This window comes from Lissotriton vulgaris, chromosome 11 (assembly GCF_964263255.1).
Source record: "Lissotriton vulgaris chromosome 11, aLisVul1.2, whole genome shotgun sequence".
Classification (NCBI taxonomy): domain Eukaryota; kingdom Metazoa; phylum Chordata; class Amphibia; order Caudata; family Salamandridae; genus Lissotriton; species Lissotriton vulgaris.
In genome coordinates, this window is record NC_141699.1 from 919,226,522 (window position 1) to 919,252,875 (window position 26,354).

The window sequence follows — 26,354 nt, forward strand, 5'->3', positions numbered from 1 at the left end:
GTGCTGTGTTGTCAAAGATCATCACAGCCAGGTCAACGTATCGTCCTCAAGCTATGCAGGGATGTCCTCCGGTACTGCATCGGTTCAGAGCCGCGCAGTGCTGTGCATATATTGATATATGTTTTTTTTTGCAGAAACAGCTGCAGACTCCAAGTCTGAGGCCCAGAACTGTAGAGGGCGCCTCAAGCAAGGGTAGGACTCACAGATGGCAGAGTCCAGCAGCAACAGTGAGTTGCAAGAAGTCTTTTGTAACACTGAACTTCATAGAAAAGTAGGCAATCAAACAAGCCCTTGGAGAAACTTGGGTTCAAGGATGTAGACAACTGATTCAGTCCTTCTCACTCCCAGGCAAGAAGCAGAAGCTCAACACAGCAGAGCAGGTGACAAAGTGGCAGTCCCACCTACAGCACTGCAGCTCTTCTTCAGGCAGATTGTACTTGGTTCCAGCAAAGTTCTGATTTGGTGGCGTCAGAGGTCCAATACTTCTACCTAAATGTGTTTTTGAAGTAAGGGCAATTTCAGAGAGGCCTTTCAATATCACAAGTCCCCACCTCTCATATCCTGGCCCCAGACTCACTACATGGGGTTATGCGACTCCTTGTGTGGGGACAGGCACAGTCCTACTCAGGTGCAATTGTCAGCTCCTCACTCCTAATCTACCTCAGAAAGTACCATCAGTCTGGTGATGGGCCATCAGGATGAAAATATCCCCAGTTCCCTTTTTGTGAATGTCTCAAGGGAATGCATAAAGCCAAGCTGCCACCCACACCAGACCTGTAGTCTGAGACAGGCAACGTCTCAGAATGGTTAAAGTAACTAAATGCCAACTTTCTAAAAGTGGCATTTTTAGAATTACAATTTAAAATCCGACTTCACCATAAATTGTGATTTTAAATGGTTAGCCCAGAGACCCTAAACTCCAAACCTCTATATTTTCCCAATTGGAAATTAGATTTAAGAGATGATTTAAAGCAATCCCAAAGATTACCTATGGGAGAGGCAGACCTAGCAGTACTGAAAAATGAATTAAGCAGTCTTTCACTACCAGGATATGTAAAACTCCAAAGTGAATGTCCTACCTTGTAAATACACTGCACCCTGCTCAGAGCGGCCTAGGGCCTACCTTAGGGACGACTTGTCTGTAATAAAATGGATGGTTTGGCCCTGGCAAGTTGGTTAACTTGCCAGGTTGAAATGGCAGTTTAATACTGCACACGCAGGCTCTGCAGTGTCAGGCCGGAGTCATCTTTAAAGGGCTACTAAGTGGGTGGCACAATCAGTGCAACAGGCCCTAAGTAGCATTTAATTTACAGGCCCGGTGCACATATAGTGTACTCTACTTGGGACCTATAAGTAAATTAAATATCCCAGTCATGAATAAGCCATTGTTACAGAGTATATGTACTTTAGAATTGGGTGAAAGTTGTAGGGTGTCCAGAATCCTAAAGCCAGCAAAAAAATGAAGTTAGCAAAACAGGACGTCAGATGGCAAATAGTCAGGGGAAACCACGCCAAGGATGCCAGGTCCAACAGCTGATTTAATATCTGCTTGTCAAGCAGGACGATGGACGTAGTCACCCATTTGGCTCTGACAAAGAAGCTTACTTGGAGAACATGTTTACACATCAGATAAGACAGGTATTTGTGTGCTGTTTCGTTGATCTCCTCCCCCCCCCCCCGGATTGTCACAAATTCCATGTATAAAACTATGCCTGTACATAACGTTTTATTGCAGAACACAATCTTTTGTTAATTCCATTTAATAGCTACCTCTAGCTCATCAAATTTACTGATTCGGTTATGCTTATGCAGTGCTTAATTTGTGCCAGTGGTTGCAGGTGTCGGAAACTGGCTCTTATTTTGAGGGACCAGCACTTATATTTCCTCATCCAAATTTGACTCTGAACAAGAGAAGAAAACGGTACTGAGGCAGAGTAGGAGGAAGCGAAGGACTGAAAAAGTGACAGGGAGAAAACAGGGATGAAAGGAACCTGCAAGAGTGAGATAAAAGGACAGGGAGTGTCTTGTGAATGAAGGAGGCACACTGTCAGGGTTTCCAGAAAGCTGAACAGTCTTTATACACAATCTGTAGCCGCAGGAATCTCAGTAAACCTTTAGACCCCGGCATCTATTCTTTCACACCTTAAGCACTGTGCTTGTCAACCCAGGAGTATTTTCTTGGGGGAGAGATGGTTTGAGTAGATAGGTCTCACTGCAGCGGACAGTCTCACGAGAAGTGTGCTCTAGTTTATTCTTGTGAAATGATGTTGAGAAGCTCTCCCAATTCTAAGTATAGGAAAGTCACGATTTGAACAAGTACAGCACAAAACCCTTAAATATTGCATTAAGTATGTTTTAGGCGTGCAACGTCCTAAAATAAGTCTAAGCAACTTCTCCCATCTACATAAATCTTGCATTCATTTTTCTTTTTTTTCTATTTAGAGTTAAATATCAGTGAATTGAATACTTGGTAGACTGTATAATCAGAAACGCATTCATTTTTCCATAAGCATACATATTTTCTTGATCAGGAATCAAAGTTTCACTTGTTACAAACCTCATAATTCACATCTCCGCAACAGCTGCAAGGAACACATGGGCCAATAATTCTCAGAACCCCCTCTTTTTTCTCATTCTGAACGGTAAACTTGGGCAAACATGGGTGGCAGTTCTGGATAACATAGCCCACGGTCGTTCCAGGGGGTGCCTGCACCTCAAGCTTTCACAAACAAAGAAAAGCACAAGTAGAATTAGTTCTTCAAATTTAGTTGGAGCTCAGCTGAACAAGATTTCCATTGAACATTTAGCTTTTTTGCATAATGAAGTGCATTCCCATACATTCTACAATACATTCTAGGCATCCTTAGTTATGGGTTCTCCTCTGAGAACGAACACGTTAATGAAATGCACATGCAATTGTTTTGACTTTCGTGTCACAGAAAGATTTCAGACCTTTACTATCATAGAAATCACAGGCCCAGCGTGGGGCGCAGCTGTGCACGTGTCACAAACACCCCATTATTCTTTTAAGTGTCTTGGCAACTGGAAACTGCATACTCCGGTGCAATGGAGTCTCTTAAAACTCATACCGATCCCTTAATGCTGCACCTTACTTAGGCGTACTTATTTATTTTGTCACTTCTCGTTTCCTCTATTCTCTCCTAAACTGTGTTTTTCAAAAGTTGCCTTTCCTTTATAGGTCTCGCCTAGCAATGCAGCGTGCACACAGCTCGATCTGGCAAGATCTATTGTCGTCAAATCGACTTCGGAATTGGGCTGGAAGCTCCGCCTATGCTTTCCATTGGTGAGCGTCACAGTTTATGCAAAGCCACACTTTTCTGTTGAAAGTGAGGATTTTTGGTGACTGCCCTTTCTCACTTCTGGCTTGACCCCACAGACTGGATTTTGCACTCGTGGGCTCATGCTTGGATGTGTATCTGTCTTTAGTACTATTTTATGCACACAGCTTCCGGGACAATAGCATGCGCATTTTAGCAGCGCTCCCACTTTGCTCTGCTATTGATTAGAGTCCCTCTCCTGAGCTGCAGCTGATACCACCTTCTCCTTCTCTCCTGCTGCAGTTGCCTCCTCACTTCTGATTTTTGAAACGCAGGGCCAACAATATGCTTATGTTTAGGATTTGCATTTGTGGCTTGCACGCTCGTATGGGTTCCTCTCCTCACTTCAAAGGCCCCCCTACCTCCTGCTGCAAAAGATCATGTGACCCAAGCCAAGCTCACTTTCGCAATGGCCACTTCGCTTCCCCTAATGAGACGGCAATGCGTTTGTCTTCAATCCTCACTGCTTCTCCCTCCCGCAGCATTCGCCTCCTCCACCACTCCTGGCCCTAATGTACACTCCTCTATGGCACTAATGTACCTGCCTGCACGTAAGTGCGGAAACAGTGTGGTCGGTGTACACGTTTCTTATACGGGCACCATGCTTTATTTTTTATTGCAACGCAAGCTGTACTTGCAACTGTCGCATGTCACTACGGCATGAGGTCATCACAAAAGCTAATGTTTAAATTAAAATTGAACCCTCCCTCACAGAAGTTAAATCCAAAACCCTGTTGTCCTCTTTCGTGTACGCATGTGTTGAGAATGTTTTATTTTCAAAGGCTGGGAGATCTAAAGCAATGATAAGAAATATAAAAAACATTGCACGTCCAGATGCTCATAGATGTCGCTGCTATATTGTGGCCTATAAATTACGCCTTGCTTCGAGAACAGCAGTTAGTCATATATTCCATCATGTTGCCACAGCTCACAACTTCCGCATTAGACTGATGATCACCGTTCTCACACTTTTATTTTTTTACTTCGACCACTGGTCTACAGAGCTATATTTACTGTGAAGCATTTGTAAAGCTTACTGCATCAAGTCTCAGGTGGACCGATCAAGGCTTCGTCCTTACTAGGTCGACAGCATGAGTATAGCCTACCACCCGGCTCCATGGGAAAATCTACTTTATAAGGTGTGCTGTGTAACTGGCCAGCTTAATTCAATAACATCTGCAGCCAAAAACCCAGGGCGAAAGTTTGCCATGACCATGATTTGTAAAGTGTGCATCCCATATAGATGGCCGACCTCACCACAGGGTGAATGCGCTTGCTGCGTTGGAATGCTACAATATTTCGTATTCCACATCCAGGCACCAAAATGGAGGATTAAACAAGCAGGTAAAAATGTAATTTGGCAGCCATACCTTACGTATGAATTCGTACTGTACCACAGGAGCAATGCCTGCCCTGCGCTGTTGTCCAGCCACGGCCTGCCCCACACCCAGCAGCAGGGGGGGCCTGTCTGGGGCACTTTACTCATGGCAGCGGCATGTTAGTGGAAGTCATCCACTCTCTGATTCCGGCAGCTGCCTGCCTGAGCTGGGTTCAGTCTCTTGTCTTAAAAAGGTATATAGAAATAGAACTATAGAGGGCACTTGGGGAAAAAAGGGAAATTAAATCTCTTGCGGTATAACTTTTTTATGCATGGACACAGTTGATGCTTTGGACTTTGAGACATGCCGGATACAACAGCTTTTAGGCATTCTGTTAGAGTTAATAGTATCGGAAGGTTGATTTTGCTTGTATTGGCCATGATGAGCCGTTTCAGACTCATGTGATCATCTGGCAACTTTGCAGACATTTCCTCACTTCCTCTGATAGTGTGACTGTATCCGAGTCACTTTGGTATGATTTAATTAGTGATAGAGTATAGACAGCGCTGCTTTACAAGAGACATTATATCTTGCACCGCTTAGATGAAAATAGAAAGGAAAAAATTGAGCTGTCTCTACCGGGAGCCGCATCTACATGAGAAATAGCAAACATACGCAGTTGTGTGGTTTATAGCCTCAAATGACAGGCCGGCACCAGTACTGAGGGAAAGTGGCCTTCCTATACACTATTTGGGCACAGGCACTTTTTTTTATTTATTCATATATGTATGTATTTATTTTTACTAATTAAGCACTAGAATTGATACATGTGTTTGTCAGTAGGTGTTTTTTTTTACTCCATACTGAAATCATTCTTCTCATTTTCAGTAATTGCCTGTTGTGTGTCCCCAGGCTACGTGGTGGTAGTAAGGTGCTGCCTTCTGCAGACAACAGCTGTTAACAATATCAGATGCATCCCTTCACAGAGTGTGTGTGCACAGGAGCTCACTTTAAATATATTATTAAGCAGTATCAGTTCAAAATACTTTATTCAGATTTGTCAAACATAACCATATAAGCAAAACAATAAAACATAAGTTTTATCAATATTATAATTTTAAAAAACATATTTACAGGTCTGAAACTGGACATTTATTCCATGCAATACCCCTATTAAAAATATTTATTAGGGTATTACAATGTATTAAATGGTGTGCAAATGTTTGCAATAAAATGTCAAGTGCAAAGCATTTTGTACAGATCTTCCTAGGTACAAACTATGATATTAAAATACATTATGCGTCCAAAATCATGAATTAATCTAAATGGCATGGTATTTACAGCTATTCATTATAGAAATAAAATAAGTTATGTGCAAAGTTACCAATAAAGTGATAACGTGTTAAATGCTATACAATTTTTATACAAATTTGCTAAAGTGCAAGAGGCATGGAAAGTGCTTAGTGCTACTAAAATTATACATGTACAGACAGGATAAAATAAAACTAGTCAATAGGGTGGCAGTGATGAACCAGAGGGTGGCAGTGGTGAACCAGAGGGTGGCAGTGGTGAACCAGAGGGTGGCAGTGGTGAACCAGAGGGTGGCAGTGACGAACCAGAGGGTGGCAGTGACGAACCAGAGGGTGGCAGTGACGAACCAGAGGGTGGCAGTGATGAACCACAAGGTGATGAACCAGAGGGTGGCAGTGATGAACCACAAGGTGATGAACCAGAGGGTGGCAGTGATGAACCACAAGGTGATGAACCAGAGGGTGGCAGTGGCAAACCAGAGGGTGGCAGTGGCCAACCAGAGGGTGGCAGTGGCCAACCAGAGGGTGGCAGTGGCCAACCAGAGGGTGGCAGTGGCCAACCAGAGGGTGGCAGTGGCCAACCAGAGGGGGGCAGTGGCCAACCAGAGGGGGCAGTGGCCAACCAGAGGGGGCAGTGACAAACCAGAGGGGGGCAGTGACAAACCAGAGGGGGGCAGTGACAAACCAGAGGGGGGCAGTGACAAACCAGAGGGGGGCAGTGACAAACCAGAGGGGGGCAGTGACAAACCAGAGGGGGGCAGTGACAAACCAGAGGGGGGCAGTGATGAACCAGAGGGTGATAGTGATGAACCGGAGGGTGGCAGTGATGAACCGGAGGGTGGCAGTGATGAACCGGAGGGTGGCAGTGATGAACCGGAGGGTGGCAGTGATGAACCGGAGGTTGGCAGTGATGAACCGGAGGGTGGCCGCGATGAACCACAGGGTGGCAAACAGACTGGACACGTAGAAACAACATGGTCGTGACCATTGCGACCACACAAGTACGTTCGTGTTCCCAAACTTGTAAAAAACCCCACGAACTGGCAAAAACAGCAAATTTGCATGAATTCGCGAATTTTGCGAATTGCGAGTTATCTTTTGCACGAATTCGCGGATCGCAAATGTGCAAATTTTGCCCATACTTACTCCTCACCTCAACTCCCATCTCCTCCCCCCAGGCTTTCCCCCCTCCCACTCTCCACACCTCCCCCCTAGCCAACTTCGACCCTTCACACCTACTCCATAATCTACTAGCCCCTCTCCCTTCCAAACTGCTTACCCAATCACTCAACATTGAACTGTACCTCTCGACCCTTGTATTAGAACACTCTTCCCTCAGAAATGACATCTCTCTCCTCACCACTACTAACCCCTCAATCACACCTACCCTTCAATCCCATCTCAAAATGTCCTTACACCCCATGTCCAAGGAATTATTTTATCCTACCGTCAACTCTCCTGCTAGATCGACTAACTGTTACACTCCACGAAGCCCACCCCTCTGTCAGAGCCATCCCCCCATGACCTCTCTGGCAACAATAAGGCTTACCCCCTCTACACCTCGACTACGAACTCCCCGCCTCCTCATGCTTCCATCCCAGTGTTCTTGGGAATTAGTAGGATCCTGTCCTCCCCTGTCTCTCCCTCTTTAATGAAGGACTTCTATAGCTCACTCAGCCCTAACCCCCCTCCCTAGCCATTGACCCCGCCTTTAACCTCACTGACCCCCCAAAAAAACACCCCTTCTCCACCTCTTCTGCGAACTCCCCCATTACCTCATTCAGCTATCCCAGTTATCATGGAGATTAGGAGGAACCCTTCTTCCCAGCTTCACCCAGACTCCCACAGCAACTCACGTGTATCCGCCCCTGTCCCTCATCTAAATACATGGACTCTAAACCTCTCAACTGTATGCTGCTTAACTGCCGTTCAGCCTCTTGCCATGCAACAGAAATTGCTGAAACCATTCTCAGCTAAAGCATTGACATCGCCTTCTTGACCTAAAAATGGCTCAAAACCCACTCCTCATCAATCCTTGACATGCTTTCCCCACAAGGATACTTTATCCTCAGGAAAGACAGAATTAATAAAATTGGAGGGGGGCTCGCTGTAATTTATAAAGATGAACTCAAACTTTCTCCTGTCCATCACCAGAACTTTTCCACTTTTGAATACCTCAGCGCTGAGCTGACTACTCCGGGCTCCCCTCCTATCTGCCTACATATTATCTATCATCCCCCGGTAATACTGTCACCTTTGTTGAGGAACTGTCTGATCTCCTCATGCAAGCATAGCTTTCCAAATCCAGAAATCTCTTCCTAGGAGACTTTAATCTCCATTGGAACAAAACTGACGACCTGGCAATTAACCTCATTAAGGACCTTCTTGACAGTATGACCTGACGCAACTCTGCCATTCTCCAACACACTCTAAGGGTGCCCCCTTGATGCTATTATCTCTAGCAAAGAACTGACTGCTCTTTCCCACATCATCCCCATTGACTGGTCAGATCACCACCTCATCCACTTCACCATACATCGCTCTATACCATCTCCTCCTCGCTCCAGCAAACAAAAGAAGCCAACACGAAACCTTCACCTCATTCCCCTTGGCGTGTTGGAATCTACAATAAAAGCTAGACTACAGCTCCCCCTCTCTCCCAAAGCACCACTGGCCTAACCGATCATTATAATAACTATCCTCAAAGCCCTTGACCAAATTGCCCCTACCAAACTAAGGGCCTGATTCATCAAAGGGTTTTGCCCATTCTGTGTCTATGGGAAAATGTGTTCATGAATATGGCCCTAAAGCTCCAATAAATTACCTCCGCCTAAAACCTGGTTCAACTCTGACCTAAACAAAGACGAGCTCTCCGACAGACTGAACGCTTGTGGAGGAACCAAAATCCACCTCAAATCTTATCCTCCTCTGAACTGCTAGGGTCAATTACAAAAGACATCTTAAACGAAAAAGCTTCCTTCCCCCTTCTCAACTCGATCAGGCTAGAAATCGTCCCAGGGAACTTTTTAACATTGTCAAAAACCAAACCTCCTCAGCCCCTCCTAAATTACGAGCTACTATTGGAGGATGTGAAGAAATTGCTTGCTTCTTTTTGGACAAAGTCACCAAGATAGACCAATCATTCCTTTCAACTCACCCTTCACTCAGCCAACACCCCCTAATTAGCATTCCCCTGGTACTTTCCTCCACTTCCCCCCCACCATGATCCCTCACAACTCCTCCTCTCTCTCTCCCAATATGAACTTAACTCTACAGATCCCCAGCTAAAAAACAACGTTTCATGAAGTGATTTTGGTCCAATATCAGAAAGTGCTGTCCTCAACATCATCTCCAAACCTAAACCATCCTCACACTCCAAAGATCCTCTTCCTGCTCATTTGGTTCAAGAACTTAAACACATCTTTGCCTCACTCTGGACCAATATTATCAACTCTTCTTTTGCCACTGGTATTGTTCCAGCTTCGCTCCAATTGGGCCAATTACCCCCATCAAAAACACAGCGGCGGATCCCAATGACTTAAACAATCTGCGCCCCATCTCCAACCTTCCTTTCCTATCCAAAGCCCTAGAAAAATGCTTCCTGATACAGCTGGACAATCACATCGACACTTTTAACCTACTTGACGCCTTCCAGTCTGGTTTTAGAAAGTGTTGCAGCACAGAAACAGCATTGCTTAACATTACTGATGACATACATCGCTACCTGGACAAAGGTGATTCCTCCCTCCTCATTCTCCTTGACATCTCCGCAGTCTTTGATACCGTTAACCATGTCACCTTACTCAAGATCCTCAAATACCGTTTCGGCTTTGATGGCAATGTCCTCAAGTGGTTCACCTCCTATTTCCAAAATAGAACTCAACAAATCAAAGTCAGCAGTTGCCTCTCCAAACCACAACCTGTCTCCCTGGGCGTCACACAAGGCTTTATCCTTTCACCAACCCTTTTCAACCTCTTCATGGATTCCCTCACCCTTATTCTTAAACAAGCAAAAATCAGTTATCACCTCTATGCCTGATGACACAATTATACCACAAGATCAAATCCCACAGCGACATCTTACATCTCAATGAAGCCCTGACTAAGATCCAAGTCTGGTTTCATCAAAACCACCTCAAGGTAAACCCCCAAAAAACGGAAATCATCCTATTCTCTCCTAAGAACAACTCACTCCCTATCCAACACAGGATCACTGACATTAAAGCACTCCACTGCTCTCACCATCTCCAATTCAGTCAAATCCCTTGGCATTAGCGTCGATCAGAATCTCAATCCCCACATGAAAAACTCGACAAAAGGTGCCCTCTTAATTCTTCATCACCTTAAAATAATTAAACCCTTCATTCCAGCTGATGCCTTTAAATCTGTTGTACAATCACTGGTCCTTTCCAGACTAAATTAAGGCAAGGCCACCCTTGCTGGCACCCCTGTGTAAATGTAAATGTAGATTCATTTATATAGCGCTGTATCACCGACCGAAGTGCTTGCTTAGTGAACCCGTCCTGGTATTCCCCTGTTAGATAACCCATTACTGGGCATCCCCAAGGTGAAAGCCAGGCATCCCGCTGCGAGGGGCCATCGTGGAGATTAAGCAAGCTATTGCCCAGAGTTACAGAGTGGGACTCCATGATTGGAAAAGGCGCCGAGGCGAGAATTGTCAGGTCCGGGGAAATTTGAGCCCAAGACCCGCCGAGGCGGGGAATTGAACCCTGGTCCGGGCCAGACCTCTGCATCAGGGTCTGCCGCTCCAACCACTTGAGCCACACTTCTCCACCCCTAAAATTCACCTAGCACCTATTAAATCTGTTCTCAACCTCGCTGCCAGGCTTGTCTGACTGTAAGCAATACTATCACATCTCTCGTGTCAAATGGTTTCCAATTGAAGGCAGATCCACCTACAAGATTGCCTGAATCATACGCAAAGCCCTTCACCAAAACACCCCCTCCTACCTTTCAGACAAACTCCAAAAAGCTTGATGTAATAGAACTTTGAGAAGCACTAACGCTCTTGTTCTTATCCCTCCTCAGCTAAAAAAGGAAGCAACTCAATCGCGCTCATTCTCTGGCAATGCCCCTTCTATCAGGAAAACTCTTCCCAAAGATCTTCACTGTAGCCCATCCTACCCCTTCTTTAAAAAAAAACTCAAGCTGTTTCTTCTTAACAAATATTGGGGGTCTTAATTATACTGACCTCTCTGGCAATTTTCACCCCCTCTATTCACTACTTATACAGGCTTCCCTCTATCTATATTCACCTTCCCCCCCCTTCCTCCATTTCTCCTAAAATATTTCACCTTCTTTCAACCTTAGTACTACTATAAAATTCCTCGACATCCTCTTGATCTACTCCTCAATCTGCTACTTGCTATTTGAACTTCTTTTCACTTTGAAAGCTTGATTGCCCGTATCCCGGTGTGATATGCTCTCGATGTTTAACCTAATTATGTAAGGCGCTCTGACACTCTTGGGTCCAGCCAGCACTATATAAAACCTTTAAAATAAATAACATAAAAACAAGGTTATATAAAAAATTGCCTTTGTATTGTCATAACCACATTAGAAACATAATCACACATTTACACTGACAACTGGCACAGGCAATATTCACAGGGGATTATATACAGGACCGGGTCAATTGGGCCACAGTCGGAACCATCAGAATGCAGGTAAGGAAATGCAAAACACAACCAGTAACTACTGGTACCATAATGACCTAAGCGTTATATCACATTAGACATAAACCCACAGGAGAGCAAGATGGAGTCAGCGTGAGTGCTTGTGCTGCTCGGTTGCCCACGCCAGATGCTGAGATGATCGGCTAGCCGCCCTGCGTCAGTGAAGGAGATTCTGGGCTGCCGTGCATACAGGTCGCCTGTCACGCTGAGGCAGCGGAAAACGTAGCGGCTGTCTCCTGGTCGGTTTGAGCCTCTATATCCACTCATCGGATCCACATCTGAAAGCAAGGGGTCTCGCAAGACCTCATCTAACCTGCCTGCTGACCTGCTGGCCTGGGAGCATGAACTTTGCCGTTTCCACGCGGCTCGGGGGGGAAGGAGCGAGGCACTTGACAAAATACTTGTAGCGCTGGTTTAGAGTTTGAGCGCTTGGTTTCCCTTGGCTGTGGCCATGGCGCTGACCCTCACATACAAGCCTCAGGCTCGCACCTCAGTATCGGAAGACCTAAAGCTGATTATATATATATATATATATATATATATATATATATATATATATTCACTGAAAAAACCATAGGTTTCACACCAGTTATAGTTAGGAATTAGCATTTAAAAAACCTATTAAATTCACTGACAAAACCATAGATTTCACACCATTTATAGTTAGCTGGAAATTTTACTGACATAAAACCATTGAAATTCCCACGTTATAGTTAGTTGGACTCACTATAACTTGCGCGCCTGTAATGCACTGCTGATGACGTCACATATTACATCACTCATGACATGGTCAGTGACATCACTCATGACATCACTGATGACACCATCCAGTGAATGTGTGTCTTTCTGAAAAATAAATTTGTTTTATATATGTATTTGTGAAGGTCGATGGAAGAATAAATGTTTAAATAAGTGTGTAAATGGATGTTTTTTTAAAAAAAAATTGGTTGGGTAACTGGCTTATTACGTGTATCTTAGTGAATACATATATTAGCGAGTATTGTTTAAATATTTAAATGTTTGTATCAGTGTTTCTCTTTGTGTATAAGTGGCTGCAGGGGTTGGTGACTGACTCACTGTTTGTATGTGTTTTGAAGACAGCATATGTGCAGGACTGTATGGGTGGATGAGTGTGTATATGTGTGTGTTAGTGAGTGAATGACTGTCTCACTAGTGTCTTCATTAGTAACGACATATGTTTTAATCTAGTATATGTGAGTATTGATGTATATAAGTGAGTATAGTATATATAGTGAGAGATTGTAGGAGTTCCTGTTTAAATAAGTATGTGTTTCTATAAGTGATTGTTTAAGAGAGTAAGTATGGGTAAGTTTCCTTAGAAGTAAGGTGGTAGTGTGTGTATAAATGTATATGCAAATAAATGGATGTTCAATAGTTTATTTGCATGTGTGAGTATGTGTGTGAGTAACTTTTGGATGACTGCTGATGTGTAACAGGATGTATAGGTGTATCACTACATATGATGAGTGAGTATATATATGAGTGACTATATAGAACTGTTGGTGAATGAGTGGATGTGTATATAGATGGTGGAATTACTGAATTGGTTGTTGTTTCTGGTTTGGGTATCTCCATTTTTTTGAAAATGTTTGTTTCTATTTTTGAATATGTGTTTCAAGCGTTACATTACACTGAAATTAGGTATGTCACTCTGTTACAAGGATGGTGTCATCAGTGATGTCATGAGTGATGTCACTGACCATGTCATGAGTGATGTAATATGTGACGTCATCAGCAGTGCATTACAGGCGCGCAAGTTATAGTGAGTCCAACTAACTATAACGTGGGAATTTCAATGGTTTTATGTCAGTAAAATTTCCAGCTAACTATAAATGGTGTGAAATCTATGGTTTTGTCAGTGAATTTAATAGGTTTTTTAAATGCTAATTCCTAACTATAACTGGTGTGAAACCTATGGTTTTTTCAGTGAATTTCAAAGGTTTTTTAAATGCTAATTCCTAACTATAACTGGTGTGAAACCTATGGTTTTTTCAGTGAATTTCAAAGGTTTTTTTAATGCTAATTCCTAACTATATAAGACCTGAAAGCCCACCAGGAATCTCCAGTATGCGCCAGGGGACTGCATTGCAGAGAGGTGTAATGAAGCCACAACCCTTTTTACACCTCTCTGCAACGCAGCCCCCGTGCATGTTTGAAGAGGGGGAACTAATTCCCCTTGCATACTGGGGGCCCCTGGGGGCCAATTAGCCCACCTGGAACCTCCAGTATGCGCCAGGGGCTGCATTGCAGAGGTGTAATGAGACTATGCCCCTTGTTACACCTCTCTGCAACGCAGCCCACTGCCGCGTTTGCAGAGGGGGAACTAATTCCCCTTGCATACTGGGGGTCCCTGGGGTCAACTGGTCCACCAGGAGCCTCCAGTATGCGCGAGGGAGCTGCATTGCAGAGAAGTGTAATGAGGCCACACCCTTGTTACACCTCTCTGCAATGCAGGCCACTGGCGCGTTTGTAGAGGGGGGACTAATTCCCCTTGCATACTGGGGGTCCCTGGATCATATCTGCCCAAACACCGATATTCCGAACGATTGTAAATTACTTTTCTTGAGAAACATTTGGATTTGGATTATCATGTCCTATACTTTGGAATTTTTGAAAGACTGACTTTGAGGATGCTATAAATTACTCAAGTCTGCCCGAATTGTGTGGGTAAAATTGATACCTAGTCACTTTGAATAAGAATATACTTATGTCTCGTCTAACATTTGGAAGAAATATTTAGTTATATGACAACTGGATACCGACATAACTTGAAGGAAATAAGAACGCCCTGAAGAAGTTCTGTTGTACAGAACGAAACCTTTCGGCTGGCTGTGGTACATAAACTTAAGGAAAATAAAAGCATTTGAATATACACCAAGATTCAGCGCTTCAATAAGGACTCTAAGTGATATGATTTGATTGGACTCATTGTGAAAGTGGTGCTGTGCCAAACTTTGGAATATTCTCCACTACTCTCTACTACTTACTCTCTCCTACTCCACTACTCTCAAATACTCACTGTCTACTACTCATTCTCTACTACTCTACTACTCTCTCTCTACTACTCACTCCCTACTACTCGCTACTCACTACTCCCTACTACTCACTATCTACTACTCTCTACTACTCACTCTACTACTCTCTACTACTCACTCTACTACTCACTCTTTACTACTCACTACTACTCTCTACTACTCACTCTCTACTTCTCACTCTCTACTACTGTCTACTACTCACTCTCTACTACTCTCTCTCTACTAGTCTCTACTACTCACTCTACTACTCACTCTCTACTACTCACTACTATTCTCTCTGCTACTCATTCTCTACTACTCTCTACTACTCACTCTCTACTACTCACTCTCTACTACTCACTCTTTACTACTCTCTACTACTCACTTTCTACTGCTCTCTACTACTCACTCTACTACTTACTCTCTACTACTGTCTACTACTCACTCTCTACTACTCACTCTCTACTACTCACTCTCTACTACTCTCTACTACTCACTCTACTATTCACTCTACTACTCTCTACTACTCACTCTCTGCTACTCTCTCTACTGCTCTCTACTACTCTCTACTACTCACTCTCTACTCTCTATTACTCACTCTCTACTCTCTACCTCTCTACCTCTCTCTTCTTCTCTCTCTACTAATCTCTACCTCTCTACCGCTACCTCTCTACCTCTCTACCTCTACACCTCTACCTCTCTACCTCTCTCTACATGCACACATATACACATATATGCATATATATATATGCATATGCATTTATATATATATGTATGTGTATGTATAAAAAAAACAACAAAACATTTTTTTTTTTAAACAGCTACTTTTAAAACTGTCATTCTTTTTCCCCATGGTACACTCCCCGGTACGCTTACCGGTGCGCGTACCGGTGCGCGTACCGGGCGCTCACCCCGCGAAAATCACATTTTTTTAAATTTTTTTTTTGCTCCGCGGGGCCCTTTTATGGCCCCCACATCAAACCTAGGGGGTCAAGGGGGGTCTACTCTGCCCCCTTATGGTCATTTCCCTCTTTGTTTTGGCCACCTCTCGTGTCTCGATCCTACCGAGACACAAGATGGCGGCCGCTCCGGACTGTTTAGAATGTTTACAGACATCCCAGAGCCAATCAGCTTTCTGCGCGCAAGTCGCGGTAAGCGCCCGGTGCGCGTACCGGTGCGCGTACCGGAGCGCGGCTATAGATATATATATTTTTTTGAACCTTAATTACTCAAAATCCACTGGAGCACATATCTTGAGACATAGCAAAGGCACATCGGGCTACCAGTCCCTACAATTTTGCCAAGTTTGGTGGAAATCCATTCAGCCGTTCGGGCTAAAAGTGAAATCGACCGCCCTATGGAAATTAACACGGGGAAAACGCGTTTTGGGACCCCCCTTTTATCTCGGCCCCCGCTTGACGAATCCCCCCCAAACTTTCAGGGAAGGACCGGAACGCCGCGAGGCCATTTTGAGGAAATTTTCAGGCAGATTCGTCAACCGGCGCCAAAGTTATTCCAAATAGAATTTTCAGATTTAACATTGAAAAAAATCCTAACTATAACTACCTACTGGCGACCGCCAGTAGGTAATATATATATATATATAGCCATGTCTGAACTGGGGTGGCAGAGTGGGCTAAAGAACGGTGACGGATTAAACCCAGATCTTTTGACTGGGTGTGAGTGTTTGATTGATTCAGATGCTCCGTCCATCACCACCCCCTTTTGTACCGCTTTTGGCCGCCATAACTGTGGCAGGGTATGCTCAGACGTGAGTCCCTTGCTCACTTTGCCACTGGATTCAAGCAAGCCGGGCTGAAGACAGCTGGAATGCCAGAAACCGATCCTCAGAAGCTTGTTTCCGGTCCAGGGAAGACATGGCTTGGCAGTTCGGGCTGGACTGTTCCCATGAGGCACAGGGTCAGACTGATTTGCATATAGCCATGTCTGAACTGGGGTGGCAGAGTGGGCTAAAGAACGGTGATGGATTAAACCCAGATCTTTTGACTGGGTGTGAGTGTTTGATTGATTCAGATGCTCCGTCCATCACCACCCCCTTTTGTACTGCAATTTATTATGGACGTCGGAACTTGCTCAGAGATTAGCGCTCATGGGCAAGGAAGGGGCTCAAACAAAGGACGCCTGTGATTGCCAAGGACACGTCAGCAGGCGAAGGAGCCGGGAAACCCAAACATTATCAGGTCAGTGGGGTGAAAAAGGTTAACTTGGGCAAGGCAGGGGGGGATCCCCCAAAGAGACTGTAAAGAGTTTAAAGACCCAGTATCTTCACCCCCCTAACAAAAATGTTCACAGGAGCCAAGAGCCAGTCTTCCAGTATCAAAAACAACATAGGGAGACACTCCTCTACCTCCCTTAAAGTCCATTCACAGCAGGAAGGTGCTACTGCCGAAGAAGGCCCTAAGGAGACTCTACCCACTAGCACAGGTGTAACCAAAGGCATAACTGCTAGTGACCCCTCAGCTAGTTTGCTCGAGCCTGCTCACACCCTACACACCACCCCCAAGGGGCCTGATCACGAACATGACCAGCCCGGTTAGAACTCCGGTAATATTGCCCCACTAGACACTTCTTCGCAAGCTCTCCTCACCACTCAAGGACAGCTGGAGACACACAAGGGAGCAAGCAACAATGGAGTTTGTATAACCCTTGCTACCACTGACGCAGGAACATACTCAGCGGGAACTGAATTTGTTATTCAAAGCCTGGAGGTCCCTCTCGGAACACAGAACCCCTGGACCCCAGAAGCTGGCCCTGAGGACTTCTACTCCATCTTAGATAGTACAGCCAGTTCACCTGGTGGGGTGGGGGGGGGACAGAGGATGATGATGATGATGTTGCTAGTGAAGGCGATAGTGAGGTCTCACGTGACCATATTGATACAGTTGTGCGCTCCAAAAAACCTAGAAGTAAGAGCAAGCGGCACAGTCAACTCAAGTGGGACTACTCCGATTCACAAATGTCCTACCCTTTGGAGGAAGACGGTTTGAACCAACCTCAGTGGCATAGTCTGAGAAGCCTACAAACTGAAAGGGTCGAGAAGGCCGAGGCCTCGCTTGCAGCTATACTTGCCTCGATCAAGGAATTCCAGGAGGAGGTGAGAGCTGATAATCTGACAGCTAAGAACGGGCTAAAAAAATGCAGGGGTCTAAGATGACTGAAAAAGACCTGCACGGATATCAGCGACCGGGTGGGCATGGTGGAAGCCAGAACAGAGCATCTAGAAACCGAAGCAGGGGCCTCTAAACAACTGATTGAGTCCAATACTGCTTCCCTTACAGACATGATGGTTAAGATGGAAGAACAAGAAAATCGCCAGCACAGGAATAACCTCCGCCTGCTTGGTATTCTGGAGGGGAAGGAGGGGAATATCCTAGACGATTTATTGTCAAGCTGTTACAAGACTCCTTTCCGGAAAATCCAGGCTGTGACTTGGACCGAGAAGTACAGCGAGCGCACCGCTTCCCATTCTTCCTGAAATGGCAGTGTAACAGCGGCAACTCGACTGGAGGCCAGCCTAGGGTATTTCTTGTGTACTTCGGCAATTTCCTCCTACGACAAATGGTATACGACTAGGCCCATCCCAACTTTAAGAAGGGGGCCAACGGGATAACATTTTTTGTTAAACCAGAGTTCTGCCACCAGACCGTGGAACGGAGATGGCATTTGAGGCTGTTGATTTCTCCCTTCCAGCAACAAGGAGTGGAGGTATACCTTATGAACCCGGCCAGGTTGAAGGTCATCCTCAATGGCACTACCAAGGTCTTCTGGTCTGAAATCAAAGCCAGAGAGTATCTGGAGGAAGCCAAAAATAAGAAGGGCAACAAATGACCCTTTTTCTGCTAAATGTCTTCATACACACTGGCGGGCTACCTGAAATAGACATCATAATTTCAACAAAAAAAACTACTTTTTCTTATACACTGAAAATCTATCACAACTAAGGGGATGCTTCTTTTTGTTCTCTGTTAAGAATCTCGATCCTTAAACTCTTTTTCTCTTTAAAAAACACCCAAAAAACGTATCTTCGCACTTATCCCACGCAGCATCTTTGGTAGAGCCAATGGCCTATCCTAGATCTATTTTTTTTTTAAACTGGCGTGACCAGCAGCCGTGACACATGACTGACCACCATCACTCAGGCTTTTCATGATTGCTCGTGTAAGGGGTGTGTCGGGGGGGCTGAGGGGGAGGGGTGGGAGGGGACACAGATCACTCATGCGCAAAAACTATCCACAACACCTACACGCATGCGTAATTCTACTCTTATGCACATTTATAAACCTCAAACAGCACAAAGAAACAGCAAAGGACATGTATCACTTCCTACTGTTCCCACACCCATTCTCAGATGGCTCATGTAGACTCACTACGAATTGTCTCAATTACCACCTGTGGACTGAACGACTCTTCTAAAAGGCAGAAGGTAGCTTAAGGACTGCGGTCCCTTGTGGGGGAACATCATATGCTTGCAAGAAACTCACATAGAAAGCTCACAAAAAGCACTTATTAGACACTCTAGGGTTCAAAGTAGTGGGTGCCACGACACAGGGGGCCAAAACAAAGTGACTTGGAATCATGGCAGAAGGAAGACTTTCTACTATCAACCTCCAAACCAAATCTGATCCATTAGGGAGATGGGTTATTACTGAGTTTCTACTCCCCAACAACTCATCGGTTACTCTCTGTTCAATTTATGGGAGCAACGCCAATGACCCCGGGCCTCTCAACCAGGTTTCTGGGGAATTAGTACACTGGCCTACGCCCATTGTACTGTGTAGCGATCTTAACATACACCTACCCTGTAATTGGGAGACTGAAAAAAAAATGGAAGTTCAAAGGTAGGAAACCCCTAGTCTTCCAAGCCCTAATCGCTCTCACGCAGACCCACGGTTTAGTAGACGATTGGGCTAGAAAAAAACCCACTCAACCCAGATATACCTTTTTTTCTGCCCCACATCAACTACTAGTCAGATTACCCTACTTTTTTATTTCAGCCTCACTTGCCAATAGCTATACTATCGATATCGCACAACGTTTGTTGTCTGACCACAACCCCCTTATTTTCAATATTAAGGGGCTTGGGCAACTGAAGGAGGTTACTAAATGGAGCTTCGAGAAAGCGCTACTATATGACACCAGATATCAAGCTCACATGCAGGGATGGAGTTCTTTGAAACAAACACTGGCTCTGCCTCCCACATGATTGTATGGGATACTCTAAAGGCGGGGATCAGAGGCGAGACCTTAAGGTTCTCAATCCAGAACCCCCCCCCCAAAAAAAATCTAATTAGCGACCTAGAAGACAAACTAAGAGGGGTTGAAACTAAACTAACTCAAAGTATTCACACAGGACAAGATAACCAATCTGTCCAAAAAGAGGTAGTCCTGGCCAGAGCCAAGATAGGAGCTGTCTTTATGGGAAAAATTGCAGCAAAGTGGGCAGCTACAAGGGAAAGAAACTACGAGTGTAGCGACAGTATTGGGCACCACCTTGCCGTCAGGACTAGACAACAGGTAACCAGCAGTGAAATACATGCAATAAGACTCCCTTCCAGCACAGAGACCACAGACCCCAGTTCCATACGGATGGGATTTCAGGACTACTTCCCCAAGCTGTACACTGAGGAAAACTGCCCTGCTGGTGACACTTTGGAAAGTGAGATCTCTAACTACCTCAGCGAGATCGAAATAAAGCAGATTAGCCCAGAGGATAGAGAGTTATTAGATCTTACCCCAACTTGGGAGGAAATTCTGGAAGCTCTCACTAGTCTCCCGGATGGGAAGGCCTCCGGCCTTTCGGTATCCCCTTAGTAGTTACATCCATCTTTGGAGGGGCTTCACCCCCGGCCTCTTGGGCAAGCGCGAGAATTTCTATCTTCCCAAAAAAAGACAAATCCCCTCTTGACATGAGTTCCTACAGGCCCATTACCCTTATCAACTGCAACTCCAAATTTTTTTCTAAGGTACTAGCCTCTAGAACTTCCCAAGTAGTTGAGTGTCTTGTCTCAGAATGGCAACACGGCTTCATTCCCAAGAAAGGGACTACTGAACAGGTCAGGAGGGTGATTACCCTGTTTGACGTTGCACAGGCTGCCGGAGACCCGATGTCACTTACTTTACTTGACGCCGAAAAGGCTTTTGACCGAGTCTCCTGGCGATTCTTGTGGAGTGTTATGAGCAGGATGGGATTCGGTGGTAAGCTTCTGCAGGCAGAACAGGCACGCTATTCTAAACCAACGGCTTGTGTTACTATAAACTGACAACTCACCGGCCCCTTTAACATCTCTCGGGGCACCGGGCAGGGTTGTCCCTGCTCCCCTCTGCTGTTTACTCTCTACCTGGATCCATTCATCAAACAGATAGAGAAAAATTATAACATCTCCCCAGCTAGCTACCAGCATAATATCTATAAAATTCTGGCTTATGCTGACAATCTCGCCATCACTTCCCCTGATCCTGCGGACTCCATACTAGCATTAGATGGGAGGCTCAGAAATTTGGGAGACTATCCGGATACGCCCTGAATAAAAATTAAACACATCTTAATAAATAGCAAAAGTACTTGGACTGACAACAGGGTTGTGCCCAAAGCTAAATATTTGGGGGTGCTTGTTTCACCTAAACTAGAAGAAATAGTAACAGACAACTTGGTACCCCTTGCTGCCCAGACTAAGAAGGCGCTAAAACAGATTGACAACACACATTTAACGCTAGTCGGTAGATGTAATGTTATAAAAATGACATTTCCCGAAACTGCTCTATTTTTTCCGCACTATACCTTTGGAATTTACCAAAGCTAACCTTAAATTCCAGCAAATCTCCATCCAGTTTATTTGGGCTTACTCCCAACCCAGGCGAGCCTTAAAACAACTATCACTTCCAAAATAAAGAGGAGGCTGGTCCTTTCCCAACATTGTGTTATACTACTGGGCCTCAGTGCTACAGTATAGCTCAGAATTAGTAAGAGAACCTATTATCTCTACAGCACCTGGGCTACCTTCACCCTTTCAACTTTTACTGGGTGAACAACATTGGGGATGTTTGCTCCGCAAAATATATGGATACTATAAGTGCCTAAGGTTTAAGGCTCTAATGAATTCTTATAAAGTTTTTCGCAACGTTCGGAGAATCTTTGGACTTGGCAGATTTAATTATTATTCTCCCACTTGTAACAACAATAATTTACCAGCTATATTTATTTATTTATTTATTTAATTGCTTATATCGCGCCAGAATCGACCTAAGAGGTATCTCCGCGCTTTGCTCGCAAAAGGTTCTGGAATATGTTGGCTCTGTGGAAACCACAGGAAGGTTATGCTACCTGAAACAACAGAGTTTTTAAGGCCTTCCTAAAACATAGATGGTTGTCGTTGTGTCTTAGGTCAGATGGAAGTTTGTTCCACATGGTTGGGCCTATGAATGATAGGGCACGCCCACCTTGTCTGGCTTTTTTTATAGTGGGGATTTCCAGTAGACATTGGTTGCTGGACCGCAATAGACGTTCAGGTTTGTATATCTGAAAATTTTGTGCCAAATATCTAGGGCTTTGCCCATAAAGGCATTTGTGCACCAAACAGCAGATTTTAAACGTGACACGTTGTCGTATGGGCAGCCAATGAAGGTGTCTTAACAGGGGTTTTGACGGGGTCCTTGCGGGAGCTTTTAGAATTAGTCTGGCCGCCGTATTTTGGACCACCTGCAAACGATTTAACGCTTCCTCATTGGCTGATATGAGGAGGCCGTTGCAGTAGTCGAGGCGACTTATCACCAGGGCCTGTACAAGGGTCTTCCTGTGATTATCAGGCAGCATAGGGAAAATTCGCCTTAACTGGCCAATTGTTCTAAAACAGGCTCCTGTGACATAGTTAGCATGCTCCTTTAAGCTCAAGTTCTGATCCAGTTTCACCCCCAAGTTCTTAACAGTTGGCTTTGGGCATGGGACGGGGCCAAGATCTAAAGGCCACCAGTCGGGGGACCAGAGCATGCTCGCTTTCCCAAATAGCATTACCTCGGTCTTCCCGACGTTACACTGGAGGCAGTTGGTAGCCATCCAGTTGGAAACTGCTCTCATGCCCTCGGCAAAATTGTTCGTCACATCGGGCGTAAGGGAGTTGAAAGGAAAAAGCAGCTGGGTGTCATCAGCATATGACACTGGTGTGAACCCAAACTTTCTCACAATTTGGAACTTCCTACTTCTCCGACTGGCACAGGGCTGGAGTAGTGAAACTCTGGGACTTGATTACCAGTGAGGGAATCCAATCTTTTGCAAGTTTACAGTCTAAATTTAACTTGAAAAATCAAGATACTTTTAAATATCTATCCATTTATGACTATTTTTCCAGGAAGGTTGGGGGCACTGCTGGCTTTTCAGAGGTTGAACTTATACACACATTGCGCAACATCACAATCCCTCGCATTGGAAACATATACAATATGCTTAACAGGCAAACCCCAGATCTCAAATCCATTTCTAATAAATGGCATACCAAACCTAACTCCTCCCAAAGTATCTTCTATAACTCCTTAGCTCTATCACAACAGATCTTACTTTCTGCTAAACTACAAGCACAACATTTTAAAACTATTTTCTTTCTGTATATGACACCTAGTAAAATCATCAAATGGGGAGTGGGTAAAGGGACGCTGTGCCCACGGTGCTCTGAAGTGGGGGCTGATTCAATACACATTTTCGCAACTTGCCCAAAGCTCGCCCCTATACTACTCAGAGTACAGGATTTGCTTAGCGAAGTTGTTAACCAACCAATCTCAGATTTGCTTAGCGAAGTTGTTAACCAACCAATCTATTTAAACCCCACAACCATTCTATTGGGGACCCAATCCGACTCACCGAGAATCAAAGAAGGACTCGTTTTTGTTGCAATGGCAGTATGGAGGATTTGTTTTTTCTCTGGCTGGCTAGACACCGATCCCCCCTTCTTCTCTCACAGGCTGGCTAGGCTAGTAGCCACCTTTCACCTAGAAAAAGCAGTGTATGCTACGAAAGGGTGTAGAAGTCGGAAGAAAGGATTGGAGGTCTGGGGAAAATTCTCTTCTTGGATAGAACAGGGGCAACCTGGTTAGTAACCTGCCGTAGGGGACCTTCTGCTGCATGTTGGACTCCTCACTGAGCCATGCTCTCTCTTTCTCTCTACTGCCTGTCCATGCAGTTGCCAAACTTGATATTTCTTCCTCTTGTTTTTTGCTCTTCTTTCTCTCCCTCAACTTTTGCATCTGTTCCGTCTTTAAATTTGACCACGAGGGGTGGGGGGTGGGAGTTATAATTGTTTGGATATCTTCATGTATTATGGTTGTCAAAAAAGATAACAATAAAAATGTTAAAAATAAAATTTAAAAAAAGACAAACCCACAGTAGACCCAAACCTTATCAGCATAAATACATTACGCAATATCCTAAAGGCATAGACACATTATCCTAACCCTTAGTAGCCTAAACACTAAATGACCCCCAGGCCAACTGGCTTACTCAATGGGGCTCAAATGCCCTACGTCCAGAATGTCAGGGCTGCCAATGTAGTAGGAACCAAACTCGAGCAATTGCGCTGGGGCAGAGGAGTGTCTCTCATTCATACCTCTTTCAACAATGCCACCAAAGGAATGCTGGCCTAAAGAACAAGTAACTTACTTTCGGTAACACTTTTTCTGGTAGATACAATATCTGCCTGTTGATACCTCACCTTGCGAATATCCCCTTGCGTCAGCAACATTCAGAAATAATTCTTTTTGTAGCTTCGCGCCGACGTGGACGACGTCACAGAGGCACGGCATAACGCGCGACTCCGCTGACGTCACCTACACCATAATAGGCCCACGCCAGCGCAATGACATCAGTTCCGCCCTTTTTTCAGTGCCTTCGAGGCACACGGACGGACCGATGACAGTAGATATATACATAGTATACACAGTACACAAATGTCAAGATAACACACAGTGTGAAGAAAATGCAGTAATGCAATTCAAATAAAACATATCCTTGACAAAAAATATATACATTACAATAAACTCAGGCATAGAAGAGTGGACAACGGGGAAGCGGGTGGGTCAGTGAGTAATCCACAGGCAGATATTGTATCTACCAGAAAAAGCATTACCGAAGGTAAGTAACTTGTTCTTCTGATAGATACATCTGCCAGTGGATTCCTCACCCCGTGAATAGAGTCCCACAGCAGTCCCAACTCCCAGAGGAGGGTTTCCACTCTTCTATACCAGGAAATTCTGGAGGACAGCGCGCGCAAAGTGGCCCTCCCTCCTCACCTCAGTATCCAAGCAGTAATGCTTTGCGAAAGTGTGGAGGGAGGCCCAAGTCGCCGCTCTACAAATGTCCTCAACAGGCACACCCCAATACAAAGCAGATGTAGAAGACTTTTCTCTAGTAGTGTGAGCTCTTATACCCTCTGGAGGCTCCTTACCTGCCAGGGCATAGTAGATCTTAATGCAGAGGATAATCCATCTCGAGAGCGTGCGCTTGTGCACCGCCTTCCCCCTTCTTGCAGCCAGCAAATCCAACAAACAGCTGGTCATCCAACCTGAACTCACTTGTCCTGTCCAGGTAAAAGCTAACCGCTCTCTTAGGGTCCAAGCGGTGAAGTCTCTCCTCCTCCTTGGAAGGGTGAGGGTCAGGATAAAAAGGTAGGGAGGGTAACTGACTGCCCCAGATGTAAAGGAGTAACCACTTTAGGCAGAAAAGCAGGCCTGGTCCCAAGTACCATTCTTTCAGCATGAATGGATAAAAATGGGGGCTTTGAACTAAGAGCTTGAAGCTCACTTACCCTCCTTGCCGAGGTAATTGCTACTAGAAAAATAGTCTTAAAAGACAAAAGTCTCAAGGGACATTTGTGTAAAGGTTCAAAAGGCGAACCCATCAAGAACGTAAGAACAAGGTTCAAGTCCCATTGAGGTACAATAAAAGGAGTTGGAGGAAATGTATTGGTAAGGCCCTTAATGAAACGAAATACAATAGGTGATTTAAACAAAGAGGGCTGGTCCGGCAAACAAAGGAAAGCCGATAAGGCCGGCAAATAACCGTTGATAGTTGCCACCGCAAAACCCTGCTGGGCCAAAGAAAGTGCAAATCGAAGTATATTGGACAAACAAGCCCTTAAAGGGTCAACGGACTTCTCCCCACACCAAGCAACAAATTTGGACCATCTATAAGAATAAATGGACTTGGTGGAGTCACGCCTGGCCGATAAGATGACATCCACCACATCGTACGGGAGAGAAAAGGAAATCAGGTTGCCCCGCTCCATCTCCAGGCATGAAGGTGTAAGGTCTGGAGGTGGGGGTGTAGAACCTGCCCCTCCATCTGAGAGAGGAGATCTGCCCTGTGAGGGAGACGGAGCGGCGGGCATGAGGAGAGGTGGAGAAGATCTGTGTACCACACCCTTCTTGGCCAATCCGGGGCGATCAATATAACTTGAGCCCGGTCTTGGCGAATCTTCCTCAGAACCCGAGGAATCAAGGGTATGGGAGGAAACGCGTAAAGGAGTTGCGAGTCCCAACTCAACTGAAACGCGTCCCCCAAGGCTCCCTGCATCGGAAACTTGAGGCTGCAAAATGACAGGCAGGGAGCATTCTCGTGAGTGGCGAACGGGTCGACCTGAGGAGTCCCCCAAGT

The 26,354-nt window shown here is 45.0% G+C and overlaps 1 protein-coding gene across 1 annotated transcript in view; it reads right to left on the bottom strand.

The window, feature by feature from the left end:
• The window catches only part of LOC147683689 (phospholipid scramblase 2-like), a 469,436-nt gene that overhangs the window by 10,743 nt on the left and 432,339 nt on the right, over positions 1-26,354 (bottom strand). Inside the window, exon 10 of the mRNA XM_086944891.1 lies at positions 2,558-2,719. Coding sequence (XP_086801017.1) covers positions 2,558-2,719 — 162 coding nt within the window. The remainder of the gene's footprint in view (positions 1-2,557; positions 2,720-26,354) is intronic.